The 25,235-nt window shown below is 40.7% G+C and overlaps 8 protein-coding genes and 2 non-coding genes across 14 annotated transcripts; 6 read left to right on the top strand and 4 right to left on the bottom strand.

Moving 5' to 3' along the window:
* The first annotated feature begins 253 nt into the window (after positions 1–253).
* On the top strand, positions 254–5,825 carry usp30 (ubiquitin specific peptidase 30). Of its 2 annotated transcripts, none has more exons than XM_068703712.1 (13): positions 254–344; positions 1,905–2,014; positions 2,094–2,267; positions 2,364–2,467; positions 2,582–2,680; positions 2,967–3,012; positions 3,102–3,196; positions 3,315–3,374; positions 3,455–3,541; positions 3,776–3,856; positions 4,022–4,244; positions 4,333–4,432; positions 4,557–5,825. In XM_068703712.1, exons 1-13 carry the CDS (start codon positions 274–276, stop codon positions 4,807–4,809), a joined length of 1,503 nt encoding a protein of 500 aa, XP_068559813.1. In that variant the 5' UTR covers positions 254–273; the 3' UTR covers positions 4,810–5,825. The 2 variants fall into 2 exon arrangements, with proteins under 2 accessions (XP_068559813.1, XP_068559815.1); XM_068703714.1 differs by lacking the exon at positions 254–344 and adding an exon at positions 444–621.
* Positions 5,825–8,418, bottom strand: alkbh2 (alkB homolog 2, alpha-ketoglutarate dependent dioxygenase). Of its 2 annotated transcripts, none has more exons than XM_068703718.1 (4): positions 8,340–8,418; positions 6,864–7,168; positions 6,584–6,782; positions 5,825–6,502 (listed from the first exon to the last, which is right to left on the bottom strand). In XM_068703718.1, the coding sequence occupies exons 2-4, from the start codon at positions 7,108–7,110 to the stop codon at positions 6,193–6,195; spliced, it is 756 nt and encodes a 251-aa protein (XP_068559819.1). In that variant the 5' UTR covers positions 7,111–7,168; positions 8,340–8,418; the 3' UTR covers positions 5,825–6,192. The 2 variants fall into 2 exon arrangements, with proteins under 2 accessions (XP_068559819.1, XP_068559818.1); XM_068703717.1 differs by lacking the exon at positions 8,340–8,418 and adding an exon at positions 8,166–8,239.
* Positions 7,852–10,359, top strand: unga (uracil DNA glycosylase a). Of its 2 annotated transcripts, XM_068703716.1 has the most exons (7): positions 7,852–8,059; positions 8,378–8,578; positions 8,658–8,753; positions 9,321–9,418; positions 9,513–9,601; positions 9,705–9,883; positions 9,962–10,359. In XM_068703716.1, exons 1-7 carry the CDS (start codon positions 7,961–7,963, stop codon positions 10,100–10,102), a joined length of 903 nt encoding a protein of 300 aa, XP_068559817.1. In that variant the 5' UTR covers positions 7,852–7,960; the 3' UTR covers positions 10,103–10,359. The 2 variants fall into 2 exon arrangements, with proteins under 2 accessions (XP_068559817.1, XP_068559816.1); XM_068703715.1 differs by lacking the exon at positions 7,852–8,059 and having other exon boundaries at positions 8,263–8,578.
* Positions 10,360–11,154: 795 nt separating this feature from the next.
* LOC137867321 (peroxisomal membrane protein 2-like) lies at positions 11,155–13,369 on the top strand. The gene is made up of 5 exons (XM_068703858.1): positions 11,155–11,343; positions 11,792–11,914; positions 12,084–12,246; positions 12,431–12,550; positions 12,654–13,369. Exons 1-5 carry the CDS (start codon positions 11,234–11,236, stop codon positions 12,720–12,722), a joined length of 585 nt encoding a protein of 194 aa, XP_068559959.1. The 5' UTR covers positions 11,155–11,233; the 3' UTR covers positions 12,723–13,369.
* On the bottom strand, positions 13,348–14,178 carry LOC137867322 (polyubiquitin-like). Its single transcript, XM_068703859.1, has 2 exons — positions 14,043–14,178; positions 13,348–13,934 (listed from the first exon to the last, which is right to left on the bottom strand). The coding sequence occupies exon 2, from the start codon at positions 13,920–13,922 to the stop codon at positions 13,449–13,451; it is 474 nt and encodes a 157-aa protein (XP_068559960.1). The 5' UTR covers positions 13,923–13,934; positions 14,043–14,178; the 3' UTR covers positions 13,348–13,448.
* Positions 14,179–17,045: 2,867 nt separating this feature from the next.
* On the top strand, positions 17,046–18,644 carry LOC137867141 (peroxisomal membrane protein 2-like; the record flags this gene model as incomplete). The annotated part of the gene is given in 6 exon segments (XM_068703577.1): positions 17,046–17,123; positions 17,126–17,172; positions 17,342–17,372; positions 17,753–17,884; positions 18,068–18,187; positions 18,291–18,644. Coding segments are annotated over 6 exon segments (477 nt in total), but the record flags the coding sequence as incomplete, so codon positions are not given.
* Positions 18,645–18,796: 152 nt separating this feature from the next.
* Positions 18,797–19,894, bottom strand: LOC137867227 (polyubiquitin-like). Its single transcript, XM_068703711.1, has 2 exons — positions 19,692–19,894; positions 18,797–19,583 (listed from the first exon to the last, which is right to left on the bottom strand). The coding sequence occupies exon 2, from the start codon at positions 19,569–19,571 to the stop codon at positions 19,086–19,088; it is 486 nt and encodes a 161-aa protein (XP_068559812.1). The 5' UTR covers positions 19,572–19,583; positions 19,692–19,894; the 3' UTR covers positions 18,797–19,085.
* Positions 19,895–20,344: 450 nt separating this feature from the next.
* gatc (glutamyl-tRNA amidotransferase subunit C) lies at positions 20,345–22,337 on the bottom strand. 2 transcript variants are annotated; one of them, XM_068703710.1, is made up of 6 exons: positions 22,209–22,337; positions 21,973–22,126; positions 21,817–21,867; positions 21,151–21,320; positions 20,880–20,983; positions 20,345–20,467 (listed from the first exon to the last, which is right to left on the bottom strand). In XM_068703710.1, exons 2-6 carry the CDS (start codon positions 22,090–22,092, stop codon positions 20,406–20,408), a joined length of 507 nt encoding a protein of 168 aa, XP_068559811.1. In that variant the 5' UTR covers positions 22,093–22,126; positions 22,209–22,337; the 3' UTR covers positions 20,345–20,405. The 2 variants fall into 2 exon arrangements, with proteins under 2 accessions (XP_068559811.1, XP_068559810.1); XM_068703709.1 differs by having other exon boundaries at positions 21,973–22,337.
* Positions 22,338–22,420: 83 nt separating this feature from the next.
* trnak-uuu (transfer RNA lysine (anticodon UUU)) lies at positions 22,421–22,493 on the top strand. Its single transcript has one exon. It is a non-coding gene; the product is annotated as a tRNA-Lys (tRNA).
* Positions 22,494–24,434: 1,941 nt separating this feature from the next.
* On the top strand, positions 24,435–24,507 carry trnak-uuu (transfer RNA lysine (anticodon UUU)). Its single transcript has one exon. It is a non-coding gene; the product is annotated as a tRNA-Lys (tRNA).
* The last annotated feature ends 728 nt before the right edge of the window (positions 24,508–25,235 follow it).

The raw sequence follows: 25,235 nt of genomic DNA on the forward strand, positions 1-25,235 counted from the left end.
TAAAAAATAATATATATATATATATATATATATATATATATATATATTATTATTATTTTTTTTTTTGAACAATTCATGTTAATTTTTAGCTCAACTTATTGTCACATATTCGCTTGACAAGGCTGTAGCTGTGAATAATTCACATGACTTCAGAAATGTGCGCAACAAACATTTTGGTGGTCGGAATGTAAACTGTGAACACGTCGGTACGCTCTCAAATTAGTCCGTCCTGCAACATGCCATCAAAGACGGGAGTTCCGCAATGAAAGCAGAATGTTGTGGTGCCGATCAGAAAGCTCCGATAAGCTTGTTGGGGAGTTCCTTGGCACTGGACCCATAGTCAGGTAAAACCTCTCCGCTGGAAAAAGACAACTTAAGGTTATTTATAGTGCACGGGGTCAGGGGTAAAGTGGGTCATGACGCCCTACGTTGGTTCCCAAAGTGTAACATGCGCAGACAGGAGGACAAACGGACACTGAGTCCGGTTTCACGTTACATTTACAAAACCTGCCAACGTAGATTCAGAGCAGTGAGCAATGTTACCTGTATTTCAAGATAACAGGATATTTATCAAATGAGGCGACACAGTGCGCCGAGGGCAGCCTAACCTCGGTGTTGTCGGTAAGTTAGCATAGACGCTAAAGCTAGCTAGCTCTTGTAATGAATGCGATAGGTGGTATTAGCGGGTTCGTGGTTAACGTTACACGTTGATGAAGTGGGGCTGGTTAGTATCGTTACTTACTAGATAATGTCGTGCATAGGCTGCAAAATAATATAACTCATAAAATAAATAGCATGTCAAGCTTAAGTACTGTGATGCTCGCAGACGAGGCCAAGTTAGAAGAGGCTTTGCTTGATCTGAAGTCGCGTCATGTCTGGTTTTACCACAGAGAAACGGCCAAAGGTCAATGGATCACATTATTAATGCATTTAGCTTGCATTACGTTACGTATTGTTTTGCCCGTGTCTTAAGGAAGGGAGAGTATGCAATCATGAAAGACAGAAAAAGACAGCGTAATGATAAGGGTTCCCTAAAAGCCCCAAACCTGTGAACAACCCTCCTACTATATACTTCACTGAGGAAGACACTACTTCGTCTGTTGATGAAATCAGAACGCGAGATAACAATACAAAGCTACAAAACAATATATACTCAGTTGCCAGTGTTTGAGGTACACTGAGCTGAAACTAATGTGGTCTAATACAACAGCCCTGCAACAAATCGTACTATTATCAAGCTTAAAGTGTTTTTTTGTGCCGTTGAATTGTATTGCGTTATATTGAGGTGTGTAGCTGGTCAATTCAACATCACTCCAAACTACCGCCTCCTAAATGACCTAAATGTTGCATCAACACTTCTCAGTGTTGAGAGAAGGCAGTAGGTATGAAAGAGTTTTTAAAACTATTGATTTTGGCTAACGGGACCTAAAAGTTGATCTTGAAGGCAAGGTCTGATGTTACACAGAATAGACTCTGCTGTATTTAGCTATATTTTGTTGTACAAATGACTTCAGAGTACTTTGAGTATTTTGCTGCAGACCTTGACCATTTTAGTAAGTACACATTTTCTGTTTGAGAGTTGGGGAAGCATTCAGACATATATAAGAAATACTTTTCTCAATGAAAGATCTATGAAACGCTGTAGCCATCTTCCTGACAAAAAAGATGCTGCCGGCTTTTCTTACCATGTTGGTATTACTGCCAAAGATCAATTATAGTGCCCAGATACAGGTTTAGGGCACTGTGAATAAACAAAAACGCACATTGGTATCATTATTGTATTGTAATCAACACAAGTGATGTATGAAAATGTATTTACCGACCACCATCATGTTTTTTTTTTTTTACTCCTCTCCTTTCAAAGTCTTCCGTTCTGCTTCATTAACATACGGTTGTCTTTTCAGAAACAAGATGATAAAAAACTGGGGTGTCATTGGTGGAATAGCTGCTGCGATTGCAGCTGGAGTATACGTGTTGTGGGGCCCAATTACAGAGAGAAAGAAGAAAAAGAGAGGTAAGAACCAGTGCAACAATGTGTTACACAGAATGTATGTAGAGCAGTAACTTACAATGACTCGTGTGTTTTCTTCCAGGTATGGTTCCTGGTCTGTTGAATCTCGGCAACACCTGCTTCCTGAACTCTTTGCTTCAGGGTTTGGCAGCATGTCCGTCCTTCATCAGGTGGCTGGAGAGGTTTTCAGTTTCCCCGATGATCCAGTCATGCAAGGACAACCAGCTGTCCACGACCCTGCTTCAGCTTCTCAATGGTATATAAAACTGTGATAAGTCACTCGAGCGTAGTGGAAATGCAGTGTTCATTCATATTTTTTGACAAAGGACGATGTCTGTTTCTGCACTGGTAGCTCTGTCCAGTGATCAGCCGGCGGAGGAAGATGTACTCGATGCCGGGTGCCTCCTGGATGTTCTCAGACTCTACCGGTGGCACATCAGTTCTTTTGAGGAGCAGGTTAGTCAATAATACTGTGAAGTGGTATTTTGTGTTTGTTTCTATAATGCTTGCTGCAGTGTTGAATTTAAGTCTTCAGAGTTGTCTTGACTGTGTTGGTTTCTCCGTTCTCAGGATGCACATGAACTTTTTCATGTCCTTACATCTTCTCTGGAGGAGGAGCGGGATCGTCAACCCAAAGTCGCTCACTTGTTTGACATGCAGTCCCTCGAGGCAAGTTATGAACTCCCCAGTTGCATCGTTTCTAACGCAGCACACACATTTTTCTTGCTTGCCGACACCTTCAGTATGCTCTACAGTTCAGTTCAGCGCTTTGGAGCACATGTGCAATCTGGAGGGAGGTTTTTGCACCATTTTAACCCAAACTCTGCTCACTACACCTTTTTAAAGTAAAGTCAATTTCAGTATGGAAACTTTAGCCAGTGTTGTAAAAGTGTCAAAAATTACAAATCTGTTACTGCACTCAGTTATTTTATATATTTTGTTTGTTTTATACCAGAGCATCCCTGATCAAGTTGAGAAAACTATGACCTGCAGAAGTCGAGGTAAGGAGACAAAGAAATGATGTAGCCTAGATTACTGTATCAAAGCACAAAGGATTGTATTTCATCTGTATTCCTTTTTCATTTCGCAGCCCCTCTTCATCCCATACCAAGTCCTTGGAAGTCTCGGCATCCTTTTCATGGTCGATTAACAAGCAATATGTCATGCAAGCGCTGCGAACAACAAGTGAGTTTATTCATTTGTTGGTATTTTTGCCGGCAAAATGATGAGCAAAGCTAGTTTGTGTCGTTTGACGTAGTATTTTATTTGAGGTGATTTATACCTCTGCTTTGCTTTTATTTAGAGTCCGGTGCGGTATGACTCATTTGAGAGCCTCTCCCTGTCCATCCCTTTACCTCAGTGGGTAAGCAAAACTGTCAAGAACATGTGAATATTAAAATGTATTATACTATCACTTCTTACTATACATTGTTGTTTCCTCAGGGGAGACCTATCTCTCTAGACCAGTGTCTTCAGCATTTCATCTCCTCTGAAACCATCAAAGAAGTGGAGTGTGAAAACTGCACCAAGGTACGTTCGCTGCAGCATCTGTCTCGCCAAATTCTGCTAATCACTTTTTATTAAATATGTAAGTGACCAAAACCAATACACAGGAAACCCTTGTGACAGAACTATCATCAAGTTACTTACATTCACATTCATATGACTTCAAATATTTGACACCAGAGAGGCGTTCATGTTTTATTACAAAGACGATATTTGGCAGATTTTGTTTCATTTCTGTTTGGGATCATTTCACCTCAGCTTCAACAAGGGAACACAGTAAACGGGCAAGTTCTGGAAAGCCAGAGGACGACATTCATTAAACAGCTCAAACTGGGAAAGGTAAGCTTCATTTGTTATGTTGGATTATTCATTCACTATGTAGACAATAGCTTGTTTGTGTCTAATTTAGGGAGAGAAACGTAACATTTTAGGTAGATCAATACTTCTCCTTATTTCTTGATGAAATGTTATTTACTGTGTTTAATATTTTCCTCCTCCTTCTAGCTCCCCCAGTGCCTCTGTATCCATTTACAAAGACTGACGTGGTCCAGTGAAGGAACCCCCATCAAAAGACAGGAGCATGTGCAGTTCACAGAGCATCTATCGATGGACCGCTACAAACACAATGCTTCCGCACACAGAAGTCAGCGAATCAAATGTGCTCCGAACCCGATAAAGGCAGAAAATTCAGATGATTCCGTGGAAAAGCCCTCTGCTAATGGCACCGGTATGTGTCGTAAACTCTGTGATATCATTCCTGGGTCACGTTCAGTTTGTTTTTTGTCATCGTACATTTGTTTCATTTTGTTTCCCAGAAGCAGAGCATCGGTACAACAACAACAAACCTTTTACCAACGGAACATGTTCATCTGTGTTTCTTCAGTCTCCTGGTGTGAACCTCACATATGACTACAGGTAAATGTCATGGTGCAACAATACAAGGAACTCGTGTGAATCAAGCTATTCAGTGTTTTGGTGGTAATCCAAGCCGTTTATTTGGCACCACCTGTACATCTAATCCTAGCGTCTTTCCTTCCAGTCCTACCGAGTACTTGTTCCAGCTCACGGCTGTGCTGGTTCACCACGGTGACATGCACTCGGGACATTTCGTCACGTACCGCCGCAGCCCTCCCTCACCTCGCACCTCTTCGCCCATCAGCTCCCAGTGGCTTTGGGTGTCAGACGACTCTGTACGAAAAGCCAGCCAGCACGAGGTGCTGTCGTCCAACGCCTACCTGCTCTTCTACGAGAGAGTCCGAAGACTGAACCTGGCTCTGCACTCGGAGGAGTGACCCGAAGCTCAGCAGCCCGACTGACTTCTGCCTTCTCCAGTCAAACTGTCACAGCTGTCTGTGTTACAACACGGTTACCAACAGGTGGATTCTGACTTTGTGACAATGAGGAAATCCATCCTCGAGTTTCTGTAAAGATAATTTTGCGTCACAGCAACGTGTTGGAGGTCATTGAACGATGTATTAAATCCACTTTGCCTGCTGCTCTGATCCAGAGTAGAAGACTCGATCCCAAAGATTATGGACCTGCAAGATTTTTAGTCAAATATCTTTGATCATCTAAACTACTTTTCTTTGACAAGTGTAACAATTTCTGTCATGCAACAATTTGGCTTCTATGGGACAAAAAAAACAGGAACACTTAACACAATAGTGTGCTCTCTAGCCCTGCAATACATTGTTCATGTGTGAATCTTAATACTTTTCTATGGCATTTTCATGATGCAGTAGATGTTGGTGTTAAATTGAAACGCAATATACTTTAAGGTGTTCCTGTTATTTTGTCCACTGCCTGTACATTACAGACATTCACAGAAGTAGCCGATTCGGAATTCTTGGAGATGTTACTTAGAAGTTGTTACACGTTATGAAGTCAAATGGGTAGACTTGTCCCTACCTCTGGCTCTCTGTTGTCTCATCTAATTTGCCTAATCATTTACAGCAGTTTATGTGAAACTATTGGAATTAATGTTTCAAGAGGCCAGTAGTCCTCACGCTGTCGTGATTTGCAGAGTTGAGGTTAAAGTGCCATGTTATATTTAATGTTCGAGATTTTTAACAACTGATATAATGCATCAGAGCCATTCTGAGTTCTTCTGAATATTTTGAATTCTGTGTAGCTGCCATTGCTCCCACCAAACCAACTAAGTCAAATTGAGGAATGGTCTGGCGCAAAACCCATTAATGTTTGCGATTTGCACTAATGTATATTCATGTGAGATTGTGTGTATTTTTTCGTGCAATCTGTAAAGGTGATTGTTTTCAGGTATTACAAAATAAAGCTAACTAGAGCAAGAGTAATTATTTGGTACTTTTATAACAATATAGTGTGACAGCAGACATGCTCAAGATCAAGCACAGACTTCCTGAAGTGTTCTTGACCCAAACACTGAATCTCTGTAAGACGGTGAAGCCTGCAGCTTTTACTGAGGGTTTTCAGACAAAACATTGTAGAGATAGAAGGTACATTTTTTCATAACTATACATAATAGTTATGAAAATTAGGAGTAAATGCTCCTGATTTTCAGCTATACATAAACAAATACATTTGTGATATTTATCCATGTGTCACCAACAGGTTTGTTCTCTCTTTCATCCAAAATTTGGGCCCCACGGTCAAAAGGCTTCACTGGCCCCAAAGGCCTGGGTGAGATGCCCGCTTGGTCATTTCTTTCTGTCCAGTACGATGCGTCTGAAGGTGAGGTTGATGCGAGGCAGGGAAATCTTCTTGCGGACAGGGAGGCTGTGGTACCAGAAAGTGTTGGTCGGTGAGTTCATGAGGAGCAAGCTTCCGTGAGCGAGCTCCAGCTTCACAGGGTCGATCTGTCGCCGACTACGTTTCCCCCGAGCGTCTCTGTGCCGAAAGATGAAGTCTCGTGCCGCTCCCAGAGAGACGGAGGCGATGGGGCAGAGGGGGTCCAGCTCCTTCTCATCATCGCGATGCTCCCCCATGTGATCCTGCCCATCTTTGTACCTGGTGGAGAGAAGACCACTTTCAGCAAAGAGACAAGTCTCAAACTGTGATCTTCAAACTTGAATTCAGGAATTTCCTCACCTGTTAACCAGAACAAAGTTAAATGTTTGTCCAGTTGTTTTTGTGACAACGTCCCGAATATATTCCAAGGTTGGAGTCCACGGGCAGGCTAAACGTGTCACTCCAGAATAAGTGTAGGTCAGACCTGCATCTCCATATGTGGCCTGCTTTCTCGGTATACTGTGCACCTTTCCAAACACCTGGACCTTTGCTTCTTCCCCTGCAACAAAAACAGCCACGATCAATCAACAGCTCTGCCACGTCTGGTCATAACTTTACAGAAGAAGGTTTGATGTTGTACCTGTTGAGTACACCACCTCCTCCTCCAGCTGTTTGAAAATGTGGTCTGCTTCCTCTTTGGAGAGCAGCAGAGCATAGTCGCAGTCTAGTCCCTCCGACTCTATTTTCTGCCAGGGAACAGGCTGAGAGAACTCGTCTTCCTCATCGTCCTCCCGCTGCTTCATCCTCTCATCACTCTCCAGTTTGATCCTCTTCTGTGGACGTCTGTCTTTGTTATTGCAGGAGAGTTTATTCACAAACTTTTCCATTGCAGTAACCTGTCGTCTGTGGGACTCTGTGGACCTTGGTTTTAGGATTTTGAAAGACCTGGATGATGCAAAAACGATGGAACATTAACCCTGGTTTTGTAAATAAATGTGAAAATAATAAATGTGTGGATCTGCAGTGAGTTGACAGGATTATTATTATTACGCCATATTTCTCACCATATTCGAATATAAATAAAAGGCAGGGCTGCAACTAACAGTATTTTAAAAATGTTGATTATTAATCAGTTAACTATTTCCACAATTAATCAATTACTAATTTTGCAAATAAAATAGTGAAAATGCCAAAGCCCAAGGTATTAGATAACACAGTTCAACATATTCAATATCATATAAAACAAGTAAAAGTAGCAACTCCTCATATTTAGGAACATTTAAGAAACGAAGAAAAAGATTTTGGGGCATTTTTTCTTGACAAATGCAAAATGTATTTATTATCAAAATAGTCGACGATTAACTTCTGTTCAATCGACCAATTTATTTTAGCTCTACAAAACGATGTGACAACAGTAAATCTGTTGAAATTATCCCTTTACACAATACAATATCACATAATAGAGATATTGAAAAAATAGTTGATAAAACATATATTTCCGTTAAATGTCTGCTCGATAGTTTAGCTTCCACAGACTGCAGAAGACAACAGTTGGTCAGAAACAGCACTCAGCTCATTAGCATAACTCTGTTTCGTCATTTATTTTTTGGCGCGAATACTTCAATACTAGTAAGAGAGTTTGTGTTTTCTGAGGGGACCACTGCGCGCCTACATTAGCACTAATACCTTTAAATAATTAGTTAACAGCTGCTTGCCGCCACGGTGTTCTTCAACAAAATGATTGGACAAAAAACTATTAACTCATTTTTTTCGCCTGTGTCGAAGAAGAGAGTTTCTAACGACATAAATGAAGCCGAGGAGGATGCCAAGGACCCGGTGAGCGTCACCTCTTCTTCAGTGTGTTAACCAACATTAAACACGTGTCTAGCTTGTACTGTTAAAACATAACGTTATTAGTATCTAAACACCACAGTGTACTTACTTGTAGTCCTATTTAAAACACGTTTAGCGTAATCCAAGCTGCGTTCACAAGCACTGCTGTGTTCTTGGTCGTTGTCAAAAGTGGAGCAAATAGCTACCACAGCACGAAAAATGTTTGCACTTCACTGTCGACGGTTTCTAAATCGGTTTCAAAACCAGTCTGCGCGCTTCTCACCCGCTGTGTATTTCGTTGAAAACGCTTCAATTGTGCAGAAGAAGCTGAAGTCCGTGGCGATGGAGGCGGAGCCGTCCAGCCCGTCTCCTGATCCTCTCTCCGCGGAGCAGCTCGACAGGATCGCCCGCAACAAGAAAGCGGCGCTGGAGAAACTCGCCTCTGCTCAAACACCTCCGGGGTTTGGGGAAAGCTGGACTAAGGGACTGTCGGGGGAATTTGGAAAACCCTACTTTAAACGAGTGAGAGAGAAAGCACGTCACCATGCACACGGTGTCTCTGTGGTTATGAGCTGTTTAAATAACTATGTCTCTGCCACAGTTGATGCATTTTGTTTGTGAAGAGAGGAAACGCCACACCGTGTACCCACCTGCTGAACACGTCTTCACCTGGACTCAGACGTGTGACATCCGAGATGTAAGTCTATCTGCGGTGACCTGAGACACTGTGTCTGACACCACAGTATACAGTATTTAATGTTGACATAAACAAGCAAACACACAGACGTTGCAAACTGCTGTATGGGATAAAGAGAAGCATTTAAAGTTGGTTATCTCTGCTCTGAATGCCTGAGGCTTCCTGCAGTGAGGACACAAGTCCTTCATTGTATGTTGGGCTCAAACATAATCTTAAACTGTCTTGAGTGGGCCAGTTAAGTTTGTGGAATTGTGCATGACAGTATCGGGGCCAATAAAAATAACTTCTGTTTCATCTCAGTTAAGTTGTAGAAGACTGCGAGACATCCTGTCTCTTATCACACTTAAGAGCAGCTATTGGGACATACGTTGACAAACACATTGTAGAGCCTCCCACGTGCTAAACAGACAGCAAGCCGCCTACACACCCCCAGCAGGCGCTGAGGACTTCACTTGCAAATTAAATTTGCAAACGAAAAATGGAAAATCAAAGTGTGTGTGTGTGTGTGTGTGTGTGTGTGTGTGTGTGTGTGTGTGTGTGTGATTTGTCTAATCCCTCTATTTCCAGGTCAAAGTGGTGATTCTTGGCCAGGATCCATATCACGGTCCTAACCAAGCCCATGGATTGTGCTTTAGCGTGAAAAGACCAGTGCGTCCTCCGCCCAGGTGAAAACCTTTTCGGTATCTTTGCCTGTGAGCTGGTCAAACTAGACTTCGTCCTTTGACACATTTATCAAACCCTTCATCCTTTTCCATGTAGTTTGGAGAACATGTACAAAGAGCTGGTGTCGGACATTGAAGGCTTTCAGCACCCAGGACACGGAGATCTGACTGGATGGTCCAAACAAGGTATTTAAAAAAACAAAAAGCAGTTTATGAAACTTGCACAGCAAGAGATCTGTTGGTCTTTACCTCACCTGCCACTTTCTCCGCCTGTCACCTCGCTCATCAGGTGTGTTGTTGCTCAACGCTGTGTTGACTGTCCGAGCGCACCAGGCCAACTCCCACAAAGACAAAGGCTGGGAGACGTTCACTGACGCCGTGGTGCAGTGGCTCAGCAACAACCTGGAAGGCCTTGTCTTCATCCTTTGGGGATCATATGCTCAGAAGAAGGGAGCTGCTATTAACAGGGTGGGTCCACTCTGTTGTTTTAAACCAAAGCCTTTTAAAACCTTCATGCATCTAACTTTGTGTTCTCTGTGTCTGTAGAAACGCCACCACGTCCTGCAGACTGTGCATCCTTCTCCCTTGTCTTGTCATAGAGGGTTTTTTGGATGCAAGCATTTCTCAAAGGCCAACGAGCTGCTAAAGAAATCTGGAAAGTCTCCCGTAAACTGGAAGGAACTTTAGGATTTTATTCGTTTTCCTACATGTATGTTGGTGACCTACAGACCAAAACACACCCATAAGCTTCCACAGTTTCCTCTTTATAAAAACCAAATGTGCAGAGATTTCTTTATGACGGAGTTCATGTTGGCAGTTTAAACTGTTTTGTGCTATATACTGAATCTTTCTTAAATGCCTTTTCTAAAACTGTTTGTTCAACATTGTAAATATGTTTTTGTTTTTTACTTTTTATTGAAAAATTGGTTGTATTAAAGTGGTTCCAAAAAGTTGTTTCATATTAATGTCTCTACATTAGCTCCATGCAGTCTAATCTAAAATAGGCTAACTTCCTCAGATCTCATAGAGCAGATGTAGTGCTGTCCATGTTCCACTGCTGAGTTTCAGCACCACTTTGTCATCTTTTGTGTGTGTGGGGGAAAAAAAACAACTTGTTTAAATGCACAAGGCTTAGAAAGCAGAAATGTACTGTGGCGGTAGATTTACCAAAGATAAAAATACTAAAAGATGTGATTATTGTCTTTCACGTTTCAGTTTTATTTGACATAAGTTGGCTAACATGGGTTCAATTACAATGAAATGCTTTTGACCATAGAACGGGTCAACTCAGCAATAAAACACTAGTCATGTATAAGATAAAATGACAGGTAAGATAGAAAGACAATAAGAGGAAAAGTGATGACATAAGACAGTGCCATATATGTGCATACTATAGACACACTATAGTAGTACAAATGCTAGCTCACTGTCGCGCCTCAATGAAGTGAAGTGATTATTATTAGTTTCCATATTCCAGTGCAACAAAAAGTAAACATGTCTACCATGAAACAGTTCAGTAACTGTTAGAAGTCGGTGTGTTGTGCGATCAGGAGGAGCCAGAATAACAGGAATAGTAAGACAAAACCGCATATTCTTTCACATATGTGAGCACGCGTGCAGGTCTGCAGTTTAATACTAGACAGAAATCATATTCTTCAACTGATCATCTTTGTCGGCTGTTTTTGACGTCGACTTGAAGGCGTGGCTCCGTCAGTGACGCGATGCTGTTTGCAGGAAGAAGCTGCTCCTTTTCAACTCCTCTGCTGTCAGTGCTGTTAGTCTCGTGGTGGTAATGTTTGTACAGTTAAACAACTGACAATGCCTGTGGAGAGCCTGCCTGTGCGGAATGCGCCCATTTCTATCCGTTTACTACAACAATATCTGGTTCTTCTGAAGAAATATCCCATCCTTACTAAGTCTGTAACGAGGTGTGTAGCTCTGGTTGTTCTCTGACTGTAACTGGTCAACAGTGGTTATTGTTCTGCAGCCTGGCGCATGTTTTGTGTTGTGTTTCTTCTGATTGACCGTCAGAAGTGACATGTTCTCATTTATTAAGGGACTTACTAAGACAAAGTGCAGTTTATGAACTTACTGTTTGCTACATGGTAACTAATATCGCCATTTGTTATCAGCTCTTACTGTATTGTTGACTTCAGAGTATGTCCGATGGACCACTTTGTTTGCAGTGTAAACTTTGCACTGACCACAGGTTGCCCTTCTGTGTCAGCCCTCTGGCTTTAGCCAATCAGCATCATGCACATAAAACCTCCCCTAACAACTTAATGACACGTGTTTGATTTGATTGGACTACCGTATCATTAATGTACCCGTTGCATATTGATAGTTGTGTTTGTTGTGTGTCCTTGATATTTTCAGTGGCATCCTCACAGCTTTGGGAAATCTTCTGTCTCAGATTTTGGAAGCCAAAAAAAAGGCCAACAATGGAGCCCTGGTCGATCAGATTGACCCAGCTGGAGCTGCTCGCTATGCCATTTATGGGTGAGACTAAATACAGAAACATAATTGAGGGTTGACTTGCTAGTCATGGCTCATGTGCAGCAAGATAATGAATGTAATGGCATGTTCCTGTTACACTAGAGTGTCAGACATAATATACATAAAATACATACATGTTGTAGTAATATTTTTCCCTGTTTGTCTATTTCAGGTTGGTTATTACAGGACCGGTGAGCCATTACTTTTACCAGCTGATGGAAGTATGGATGCCCAGCACAGACCCGCTCTGCATTGTAAAACGTCTGCTACTGGATCGGCTTGTTTTTGCCCCCGCCTTTCTGCTCATTTTCTACTTTGTTATGAACATCCTGGAGGTAGGTCATCTTAGAAACTCTCCCTCCTAGACGTCTCATTGAAGGGGCACTCCAGCAATTTGATAATGCACTGGCATAAAGTTATGTGATTGCAAGAGACATAGATTTAAAAAAAAAGATTTGTCAAATTGTGCAGCAAAGTATAAATAAAAGTACACATATAATCATTCCAATCTATATTCAGGCTAAAGGGTGGAGAGACTTTGAGAAGAAGATGAGAGGAAGTTACTGGACTGCTTTAAAGATGAATTGGAAAGTGTGGACTCCCTTCCAGTTCATCAATATCAACTTTGTGCCTGTTCAGGTATGCATTCCACTGGCATCCTGTCACTGAACAAATGATGAGTCACATAGTGACACTACTTAATGGTAATCCCCATCTCTTCCTGTCTGTTTTTTGCTTACAGTTCAGAGTGCTGTTTGCCAACATGGTCGCCTTATTTTGGTACGCCTACCTTGCATCTGTGAGGAAATGAAGCTCCATGAGATTTCCTCACTGAAAATGAATCTGGAGGAAACTGCTTCTTCACTGTGGCTTCAGCATTGGGCTGTTTACTCTACTACTGTTTATATACTGGGCAATAATTCTCACATATAGTAGTATTGAATTAATTTGAGTTCAAGCTATTATAACATGCTCCTATGATTGTTATAATGTTTGTAATTTGTTTGTAATTACAGAGCATAATACATTTATTTTTTACGGAGCACTGATTAAGACTTATAAGATGTAATAAACACTGAATTGTATGACTGAGAAAGTCTCTTAATAATAACTGGAATAACGTACATTTTAAAACAATGCTACAGTGGGCCTTTCTGGTTCCTTCTGGTTGTGGTCTGTACAGGGTACAGCTCCACCCCTGAGCAGAGGAAACAGTAGGCCTGCAGGAAATGTGACGAGACGAGCAAATTTACATTTGAAAAGTTTTGTTTGTTTTTAACTGTGTCCAGTTAACAAAATGCAGCATTGTGTGTATAACTTATTTGTACTGCCGAAGCCAAATAATGAATTAAGCCTAAACAAGTTTTTAAGATGTTACAGAATACAGCAGAATACACAGAGGAATTAGTTGATTTTTCCAAATGAAAATACTAATAAATAAAAAAATTGAAAAAGGCATTTGAAGCTATATGATTCATTTAAAGCTAGTAAAGGAATGTTCAGAAAATCAGCTCATCTATATGAACCAGAAGTGTCCTCAGCCTCCTCTTAGCCGGAGACTCAGGACGATGGTGCTCATCGCTTGGACGTTGTAGTCCGAGAGTCTAGACCCGGTCTCCGTCATCTCTCGGCCCTGGTGGATGAGCCTCTGCTGGCTCTCTGGGATCTTCTCTCTGCACTGGACCCGGCTCTTGAAGTGGCCCACCGTCTCGTCGGGTGTGATGTCATAGGTGCTCATCTTCCCCTTTTCGTTTTTGAGGAACACCTGCACGGGCGCAGGCTGGATCACCAGCAGGGACACGCTGGCTCCGGGACCGACGCCGTAGTAGCTGACGGGCCTCGAGTCGTCGCTGAGGGGAGTGTTCGCGCCGTTTATAAAGACCAGCCTCTGGGTCTCAGAAGGAACTCCTAGTTCCTGCTGGATCCGTGTCTTCAGAGAGCCCACGGTGTCCTGTGGGTCCACACTCATTTTGTGGGAAGTCCCATTCAGCATAATGATGCTTATATCCATGATGAAAGAGACCTGAAACATAATTCAATACATTGTTGAAATAAGCCTAGGAGGAAAAAAAACTATTTCCAGAAGTACCACGGTGCGTTTCTATCAGCGTTGACAAAGACAGATTCTTACCTTGTGATCACTTTAGTAAATTCTTCTGGACAGCTTCAGGTCTTCAGACGGTGAGAGGAAAACAAGCGATGCTCTGGAGCAGCTGTGCCCACAGTTTATATACAGTCTGCCTCAGCTGATCGACTCCCTCCCCTTCACTGAAGATTCGTTTTCCCTTCACTGACTCGATAACTTTCGGTTTTTATTCTCCAAACATGACTCTGCTGCTAAGGGCGCTGCATCTTGATCATAACACAGCCTTATGGTATGTTTATGCATTTACGAGGTCAAATCAGGACCGCCCGGTTTAAATAAAGGCAAGATCATTTCTGCTGATACCTGACAAACACGTCATAGTCTAATTTAAGACACAAATATCATATGATATCACACTTTCTTTGGAAACAAAACAAAGTGAGAGAACAGTAGGAATTAAGTATTGTTTTTTGTTTGTTTTATTAAAGTTAAACAAGACTAGAATGAAAACAGGACACACTATCAAGATCATAATGTAAATCCCAAATTAAAACAATGTTCTGCCATTGCAGTGAATCCTCTCATATCACAGGTTTCCAACACACTGCTCACTCACACTGCACATACAATAATACTGAAACAAAAACAGGATCTATCAATACTGCAACTGTCAAAAGAAACTGAAAAATAACAAATCTAAATGCACATCCAGGTTTTTATTTTACACACCAAATGAGAACAAATTAGTAATACACATCATAATTCTGAGTGTTTCAGCATGGCGGCTCTCTCCTCCCTCTTTGGTAAAGGGATGTTTCCTGCCATGAGAAAAATAAACAGTAGTGAAGGATCTTCACATTTACAAACAAAAACAAGATGAAAAAGTTACACCATCATAATTAATTTGAGATTAGAGTCAACTTTGTCATTGCAGAGTAATGGATAGTATATATATATGTATATACAGTTGTGGTCAAAAGTTTACATACACTTGTAAAGAACATAATGTCATGGCTCTCTTGAGTTTCCAGTTATTTCTACAACTCTGATTTTTCTCTGATAGAGTGATTGGAACAGATACTTCTTTGTCACAAAAAACATTCATGAAGTTTGGTTCTTTCATGACTTTATTATGGGTTAACAGAAAAAGTGACAAAATCTGCTGGGTCAAAAATATACATACAGCAACATGAATTAGCAATTTTGGTGACTTAGAAAGTTGTGTCAATGAAATGAGCTTCATAGCATGGCCTCTTAACTTCTTGTGAGTGATTATGAGTGACTACAACTGGTGACTTCTCTGAGGCCATTTAAATAGGGCTCATTGGATACAAACGCCCACAAACGCTACAATGGGAAAGTCAAAGGAGCTCAGCATGGATCTGAAAAAGCGAATCATTGACTTGAACAAGTCAGGAAAGTCACTTGGAGCCATTTCAAAGCAGCTGCAGGTCCCAAGAGCAACAGTGCAAACAATTGTTTGTAAGTATAAAGTGCATGGCACTGTTTTGTCACTGCCACAATCAGGAAGAAAACGCAAGCTATCACCTGCTGCTGAGAGAAAATTGGTCAGGAGGGTGAAGAGTCAACCGAGAACCACCAAAAAGCAGATCTGCCAAGAATTAGAAGCTGCTGGAACACAGGTGTCAGTGTCCACAGTCAAGCGTGTTTTGCATCTCCATGGACTGAGAGGCTGCCGTGCAAGAAGGAAGCCCTTGCTCCAAAAGCGGCACCTTAAGGCTCGACTGAAGTTTGCTGCTGATCACATGGACAAAGATAAGACCTTCTGGAGGAAAGTTCTGTGGTCAAAAAAAAAAAAAAAATCGAGCTGTTTGGCCACAATGCCCAGCAATATGTTTGGAGGAGAAAAGGTGAGGCCTTTAACCCCAAGAACACCATGCCTACCGTCAAGCACGGTGGTGGTAGTATTATGCTGTGGGGCTGTTTTGCTGCCAATGGAACTGGTGCTTTACAGAGAGTAAATGGGATAATGAAGAAGGAGGATTACCTTCAAATTCTTCAAGATAACCTAAAATCATCAGCCCGAAGGTTGGGTCTTGGGCGCAGTTGGGTGTTCCAACAGGACAATGACCCCAAACACACATCAAAAGTGGTAATGGAATGGCTAAATCAGGCTAGAATTAGGGTTTTAGAATGGCCTTCCCAAAGTCCTGACTTAAAATCCCATTGAGAACATGTGGACAATGCTGAAGAAACAAGTCCATGTCAGAAAGCCATCAAATTTAACTGAACTGCACCAATTCTGTCAAGAGGAGTGGTCAAAGATTCAACGAGAAGCTTGCCAGAAGCTTGTGGATGGCTACCAAAAGCGCCTAATTGAAGTGAAAATGGCCAAGGGACATGTAACCAAATATTAGCACTGCTGTATGTATATTTTTGACCCAGCAGATTTGATCACTTTTTCTGTTAACCCATAATAAAGTCATGAAAGAACCAAACTTCATGAATGTTTTTTGTGACAAAGAAGTATCTGTTCCAATCACTCTATCAGAGAAAAATCAGAGTTGTAGAAATAACTGGAAACTCAAGAGAGCCATGACATTATGTTCTTTACAAGTGTATGTAAACTTTTGACCACAACTGTACATATATATAGAATAGTGTAGATATGAAAACACTAAGATATGTACAGTATGAGCACTTATGAACATGAACAGGAGTTGCCAAATTATAAAGTGCAGGTATAAGTACAGACAGCAGTATACATATGAATAAAGAAAAGGTGAGATATACAGTGAGGAGTGTAGTATGAATATTTATGGGAGGGGCATATATACTACAGGTAAGTGTATGTGTCTAAGTCAATAGACAGTGAGGCTTTATTACGTTTTTTTATTATAGTTTTATTTATTTATCATCTCAATAATCTTGAAATCAACACTAATGTTTCAAAATAAATGTATTCAGGTTGTTTCCTTACCTGGTGGTGCCACAAAATATTCTTCAACAACAACTTAATGACACATATTTGATTTGATTGGACTTGCATATTGATAGTTGTGTTTGTTGTGTGTCCTTGATATTTTCAGTGGCATCCTCACAGCTTTGGGAAATCTTCTGTCTCAGATTTTGGAAGCCAAAAAAAAAAGGCCAACAATGGAGCCCTGGTCGATCAGATTGACCCAGCTGGAGCTGCTCGCTATGCCATTTATGGGTGAGACTAAATACAGAAACATAATTGAGGGTTGACTTGCTAGTCATGGCTCATGTGCAGCAAGATAATGAATGTAATGGCATGTTCCTGTTACACTAGAGTGTCAGACATAATATACATAAAATACATACATGTTGTAGTAATATTTTTCCCTGTTTGTCTATTTCAGGTTGGTTATTACAGGACCGGTGAGCCATTACAGTTATGTTAGAAAAAAATTCTACTCGACACCAAGTTTGAAATCAATAATCAGGATATTTATTCTTGCAAGAAGGAGCAGAGTTGTATCACATACAGTTATGCGTCAAGTTGCTGCTCAGAGATCTGTCTCTGAGTCTCTGTCCTTTATACACAGTGATAAACAAGCTTCATAACAAAGTATGTTGAGGGTTGGTACCAGGTTGAACCAGTCCTCCTTTATCTTCCTTTGAAACAAACTTCAATGTTATCTGTCTTCAAAGACATCCTGTGGACTGCAAGGTCACGGCTATAATGAGACAGCTGCACGGTCTGTTTCTCATACCAAGAATCATGAAAAATAACAAGCATTATGCATATATCATTGTGTATTTTTCCAACATTTTACCAGCTGATGGAAGTATGGATGCCCAGCACAGACCCGCTCTGCATTGTAAAACGTCTGCTACTGGATCGGCTTGTTTTTGCCCCCGCCTTTCTGCTCATTTTCTACTTTGTTATGAACATCCTGGAGGTAGGTCATCTTAGAAACTCTCCCTCCTAGACGTCTCATTGAAGGGGCACTCCAGCAATTTGATAATGCACTGGCATAAAGTTATGTGATTGCAAGAGACATAGATTTAAAAAAAAGATTTGTCAAATTGTGCAGCAAAGTATAAATAAAAGTACACATATAATCATTCCAATCTATATTCAGGCTAAAGGGTGGAGAGACTTTGAGAAGAAGATGAGAGGAAGTTACTGGACTGCTTTAAAGATGAATTGGAAAGTGTGGACTCCCTTCCAGTTCATCAATATCAACTTTGTGCCTGTTCAGGTATGCATTCCACTGGCATCCTGTCACTGAACAAATGATGAGTCACATAGTGACACTACTTAATGGTAATCCCCATCTCTTCCTGTCTGTTTTTTGCTTACAGTTCAGAGTGCTGTTTGCCAACATGGTCGCCTTATTTTGGTACGCCTACCTTGCATCTGTGAGGAAATGAAGCTCCATGAGATTTCCTCACTGAAAATGAATCTGGAGGAAACTGCTTCTTCACTGTGGCTTCAGCATTGGGCTGTTTACTCTACTACTGTTTATATACTGGGCAATAATTCTCACATATAGTAGTATTGAATTAATTTGAGTTCAAGCTATTATAACATGCTCCTATGATTGTTATAATGTTTGTAATTTGTTTGTAATTACAGAGCATAATACATTTATTTTTTACGGAGCACTGATTAAGACTTATAAGATGTAATAAACACTGAATTGTATGACTGAGAAAGTCTCTTAATAATAACTGGAATAACGTACATTTTAAAACAATGCTACAGTGGGCCTTTCTGGTTCCTTCTGGTTGTGGTCTGTACAGGGTACAGCTCCACCCCTGAGCAGAGGAAACAGTAGGCCTGCAGGAAATGTGACGAGACGAGCAAATTTACATTAGAAAAGTTTTATTTGTTTTTAACTGTGTCCAGTTAACAAAATGCAGCATTGTGTGTATAACGTATTTGTACTGCCGAAGCCAAATAATGAATTAAGCCTAAACAAGTTTTTAAGATGTTACAGAATACAGCAGAATACACAGAGGAATGAGTTGATTTTTCCAAATGAAAATACTAATAAATAAAAAAATTGAAAAAGGCATTTGAAGCTATATGATTCATTTAAAGCTAGTAAAGGAATGTTCAGAAAATCAGCTCATCTATATGAACCAGAAGTGTCCTCAGCCTCCTCTCAGCCGGAGATTCAGGTCGATGGTGCTCATCGCTTGGACGTTGTAGTCCGAGAGTCTAGACCCGGTCTCCGTCATCTCTCGGCCCTGGTGGATGAGCCTCTGCTGGCTCTCTGGGATCTTCTCTCTGCACTGGACCCGGCTCTTGAAGTGGCCCACCGTCTCGTCGGGTGTGATGTCATAGGTGCTCATCTTCCCCTTTTCGTTTCTGAGGAACACCTGCACGGTGGCAGGCTGGGGAGCAGGCTGGATCACCAGCAGGGACACGCTGGCTCCGGGACCGACGCCGTAGTAGCTGACGGGCCTCGAGTCGTCGCTGAGGGGAGTGTTCGCGCCGTTTATAAAGACCAGCCTCTGGGTCTCAGAGGGAACTCCTAGTTCCTGCTGGATCCGTGTCTTCAGAGAGCCCACGGTGTCCTGTGGGTCCACACTCATTTTGTGGGAAGTCCCATTCAGCATAATGATGCTTATATCCATGATGAAAGAGACCTGAAACATAATTCAATACATTGTTGAAATAAGTCTAGGAGAAAAAAAAACTATTTCCAGAAGTACCACGGTGCGTTTCTATCAGCGTTGACAAAGACAGATTCTTACCTTGTGATCACTTTAGTAAATTCTTCTGGACAGCTTCAGGTCTTCAGACGGTGAGAGGAAAACAAGCGATGCTCTGGAGCAGCTGTGCCCACAGTTTATATACAGTCTGCCTCAGCTGATCGACTCCCTCCCCTTCACTGAAGATTCGTTTTCCCTTCACTGACTCGATAACTTTCGGTTTCTATTCTCCAAACATGATTCTGCTGCTAAGGGCGCTGCATCTTGATCATAACACAGCCTTATGGTATGTTTATTCATTTACGAGGTCAAATCAGGACCGCCCGGTTTAAATAAAGGCAAGATCATTTCTGCTGATACCTGACAAACACGTCATAGTCTAATTTAAGACACAAATATCATATGATATCACACTTTCTTTGGAAACAAAACAGAAAGTGAGAGAACAGTAGGAATTAAGTATTGTTTTAGTTTTTTTCAAATTAAAGTTAAACAAGACTAGAATGAAAACAGGACACACTATCAAGATCATAATGTAAATCCCAAATTAAAACAATGTTCTGCCATTGCAGTGAATCCTCTCATATCACAGGTTTCCAACACACTGCTCACTCACACTGCACATACAATAATACTGAAACAAAAACAGGATCTATCAATACTGCAACTGTCAAAAGAAACTGAAAAATAACAAATCTAAATGCACATCCAGGTTTTTATTTTACACACCAAATGAGAACAAATTAGTAATACACATCATAATTCTGAGTGTTTCAGCATGGCGGCTCTCTCCTCCCTCTTTGGTAAAGGGATGTTTCCTGCCATGAGAAAAATAAACAGTAGTGAAGGATCTTCACATTTACAAACAAAAACAAGATGAAAAAGTTACACCATCATAATTAATTTGAGATTAGAGTCAACTTTGTCATTGCAGAGTAATGGATAGTATATATATATGTATATACATATATATAGAATAGTGTAGATATGAAAACACTAAGATATGTACAGTATGAGCACTTATGAACATGAACAGGAGTTGCCAAATTATAAAGTGCAGGTATAAGTACAGACAGCAGTATACATATGAATAAAGAAAAGGTGAGATATACAGTGAGGAGTGTAGGCTTTATTACGTTTTTTTATTATAGTTTTATTTATTCATCATCTCAATAATCTTGAAATCAACACTAATGTTTCAAAATAAATGTATTCAGGTTGTTTCCTTACCTGGTGGTGCCACAAAATATTCTTCAACTGTGTTTTTGGAGAGATGAAGCAGTTCTTCAGCACAGTCTCCTTCCATCACGACATCGTCCCTCAGTTTCAATGCCCTGAATGTGCATGGACATAAACATAATCACATTAATACAACAGGCTTCACAAGAGTTTAAATTGAGCAACAGTTGTTGCTTATTTGTTGTATGCTATTTGGTTCTAATTGTGATTAAAAGGCCCACGTGCAAAATACAGTGTTTTACATTATCTGTCTGTACCATACCTGTCCTCCAGAACTGAATCCATTGGTTCAACCCCTGACGTGTCAAGAACATGAAGCTGATCTGCAAATCGTATGGATTTCTCCAAACAGGCCAGTCCCTGTTTGGTGCGGAAATCAACCAAGGCCAGTCGCTCCAGTTTGTCCACCAGGTCAGCAGGGATATGGGCAGGCTGTAACATCAATAGTGTGTTGCTTAGAAATGTATGTGAGACAGTTTATTTTCACTGTTGCTTAAGAATGTCTTTAACTGTTGTCATAACCCCGGCTCCTAGGCCATGACAAATACGGCAAGGACAACAGATGATGGTAAAGAAAAGTATTTATTTTTTACTAAATAAAGAGATAGTTAGCTCTATGAGGTGTGTCCGTCAGTAATGTCAACGTGGATGCGTGTGTAGTGAAGTGTGGGTGTTGTCAGCGAAACTAAAGAGAACCAAAACCGTCACACTGTAAGTATCTATTGAATAAAGTTATTACATCCATTAATAACATCTAATCAGCAAACACTGTCGTAATTTATGCCCCATAACTTTGGCCAGTATGACCCAATATTTAAACCAATATTTAAATTTCTGACATGAATTTCAAGGCGTTATTACGTCACCAAGCCTTACACAACCCAAGTACTGTATTGTGTTCACATTCAACCAGTCATGAGGCTATTACCGGAGGAAGCTGGTCCTCTGGGATTAGTTCCCACGTAGCCACCTCTGGTACCTAATAGAGGAGACACAGGTAACAAGACTGACAAGTCAGTGTTCGGTTTTGGCTGCAGAATAAACCGACTGCGATTCAAATAATAATCATTGAACTTTAATTTACCTTGGAGTGATGATTCCTCAACAGACGCGTGCCATGTGTGCTGTGGCTCTGGGTCTCCACGTTTGTTATTGAGTGTCTATCGTTTGTTAACAGGTTAAATGAAGGCCGAGCGGTTTTCATTGACACGCCACGACATGTGCATTTAACAGCGAGACTAAACAATGACATTTTGAGGACAGTTAGGTAATCAGCTTTATAAAAAAGTGTGCCACATTTTTTAGTATTCAATAACTCACCAGGAGGATGAATGCTGGTGTCTAAACCACAGACAGTGTACAGGGCTAGAGTAGGATAAATATAGCTAACGACTAGCCTTAGCTAGCCTGGGAGGTAAAACCTATGGGTGAAGCGAGAGGTTTAACTTCCACTTCCTTCCGTCTTCGCTCAGAAGCTCAACAGTAACAGTAGCATATTCATAGTTGATATGGTACTTCAGCGTGATTAGAGCGCCCGGATAGCTCAGTCGGTAGAGCATCAGACTTTTAATCTGAGGGTCCAGGGTTCAAGTCCCTGTTCGGGCGGAAGTAGTTTTTCAAAATTGGCAATATGTGGTATATCGATCATGGAACCACATCTTCTCATTTCCATGTTTCTCCAAACTTCCCAACCATCGCCAAAATTCACCATCTTTTCGCAACCAATCAGCTTTGAGTATCTGTATATTGACGAAGCTGCATATGACAGGTTGACCCTTGCTACCACTCCACCTGAGGGCGCACACACTTCATTGTTGAAGTTGGCTATCAATTAGTAATTATTGTATTGAGATAACAAGGTGAGATGCCAAAACGATTTCATTTGTTTTGCCGAGCTAGGTAGGTAGCTAGCTAAGACACATTTACTGCAGAGAAAAAATGACAATAACAATAGAGGTTAGCATTCATCTTCTTTTAGTTTGTCTGTATTGTAGTTACCTCACTTTTTCTAAACGGACGTCTGTTCACCGACTTTTAGAGTTTTGCATTATTTTACCTGTTTATTAAGTATTAGTTGTAATAACACATGTACGTTGAAAGTCAGTAGTCAGAGGGGCAACATCAATTGTGCGTATATGTGTATATATATATATATATATATATATATATATATATATATATATATATATATATATATATATATATATATATATATATATATATATATATATGCTGAAAGCATATGTAACTAAACCAAACCAAACTAGACCTCCAGGTAGCGCGTGAGTCGAACTAATTCTTGGTTGTGAAAGCCAATCACCGTTCAGTCTGTAACCACAAATCAACCAGGAATTGTCCGCTGTGGCCAATCGGCGCTCGTATCGCAACCAAGAATCAACCAAGAATCAACCAATAATTGACCAATGAAGGACGAGAACGGCCGAAGACGAAATCCCTCCGACATTTGAAAAGTTTTTTACGGTGGATGAAGAGAACGACCGTCGGATTCTTTTCGTCTTATCAACATTTCGAAAGTAAGTCAAAAAAAGACAGACGTGATCCTTTGCAGAAAGTGCAACAAAGACAGAAAGACACCATCGCACAGTACTTTGGGAACTGGTACTGTCCAGAGTCTGACACTCATTTGAAGAATGGAGAGCTATGCTGAAGAAGCGGGGTTACAAGAAAAAAAAGACAGTAGATGAAAACCCTCCAGCATTTTAATATGTTTGGAACTGTGTGTGTGTGTGTGTGTGTGTGTGTGTGTGTGTGTGTTTTCAAATTCTTTGCACTGTTACAGAGTTTGGCTTTACAACGGTCACTGTTTTAAGGCCAGGCTGCGTGTGTAAAATATTGTTGGATATCTGATCCGTGACCATCTTGTCTCTTCACTTTAACGGTCTTGTCACCTGATCAGTGATCCCACACCAGTTTTCCAATGCTCATAAGCTTTATGTACACAGAATATGTTTTATATGCAGGCTTCTTAAACAGTGGTGGACAGTAACTGTAACTAATTACATTTACTCAAGTACTGTACTTAAGTACAATTTTGATGTACTTGTTATTTAGTTGTGTATTTACATTTCATGTCACTTTATACTTCTAGTCCACTGCACCTCAAAGGCAAATATTGTACTTTTTACTCCACTACATTTGATATCTTTAGTTACTTGAAGATTCAGATTAATAAAAGAAAATATAATCAGCTTTCCACCAATGCTTTAACATAGGCCTACTATGTTTATTTTAGTTGCTGACGTACATATTTCTAGATGATCACGAGTCAAAACAGGAACTAGCGGGATTCGAAACGCCGCAATTAGGGCACCTTACAGGATATTGGTGCTCCGTTACGTAGTCCAATGCGCTACATATTCAGACCAGAGCGGTCTCTGGAGGGAGAATACATTTTCATAAAATATTATAAACTATTACAATTTGGCTTTATGCCAGTCAGAGATTATTTTTGGAAATGTTAATTTATCACATTTGTAAACAATTGATTTACTAACAAATCAATCTCCGACATCGTGAGCTAGCGAAGCCCGGATAGCTCAGTCGGTAGAGCATCAGACTTTTAATCTGAGGGTCCAGGGTTCAAGTCCCTGTTCGGGCGGAAGTTTTTTTTTTTTTTTTTTACTTTTCAGACAAAATGTACTGTGCATCTGGGAAATGCTCCTTGTAACCCGTGAGTCGAACTAATTCTTGGTTGTGAAAGCCAATCACCGTTCAGTCTGTAACCACAAATCAACCAATAATTGTCCGCTGTGGCCAATCGGCGCTCATATCGCAACCAAAAATCGACCAAGAATTGACCAAGAATTGACCACTCGGCGTCTTCGAGCTCACGAACACTCACGATAAATGAAAAGAACGGCCGTCGGATTCTGTTCGTCTTATCAACATTTCGAAAGTAAGTCAACCCTTTATAGCTATTGTCAATACAAATTAATTGAGATATATTAATATTTGAATGAATGACCCGCTCGGTAACTCGTTACTAACCAGGAAACGCGTCCTAACGTATAACGTCACCTGTCCCATCACTGTATTACATTATATTACAGAGAGCGATACTTAGCTCAGTCTAACGTTACTGATATTACGTTCAGTCACTTTAACGTTCACCAACAAAGTTAACAAACTAACCCGCTTGTTGATGACCGTAGCGAACTAACGTTAAGTGGGACTGTCCGCCATTACACCGTTATTTTACTTTTCTTTTTATGTATTCATTCATTTACAATAAAGTAAAGTTACATACAGCATGACTATACTTCAATTAAAATGAAATAGTACTCTCGTCTGTGAGTCGTAACCTTTACAATAACGTAACAACGTTAC

The sequence above is a fragment of the Cebidichthys violaceus genome, unplaced genomic scaffold, assembly GCF_023349555.1.
Source record: "Cebidichthys violaceus isolate CVI_PGR_0920_01 unplaced genomic scaffold, fCebVio1.0.p SCAF_9, whole genome shotgun sequence".
In the NCBI taxonomy this organism is placed as follows: Eukaryota; Metazoa; Chordata; class Actinopteri; order Perciformes; family Stichaeidae; genus Cebidichthys; species Cebidichthys violaceus.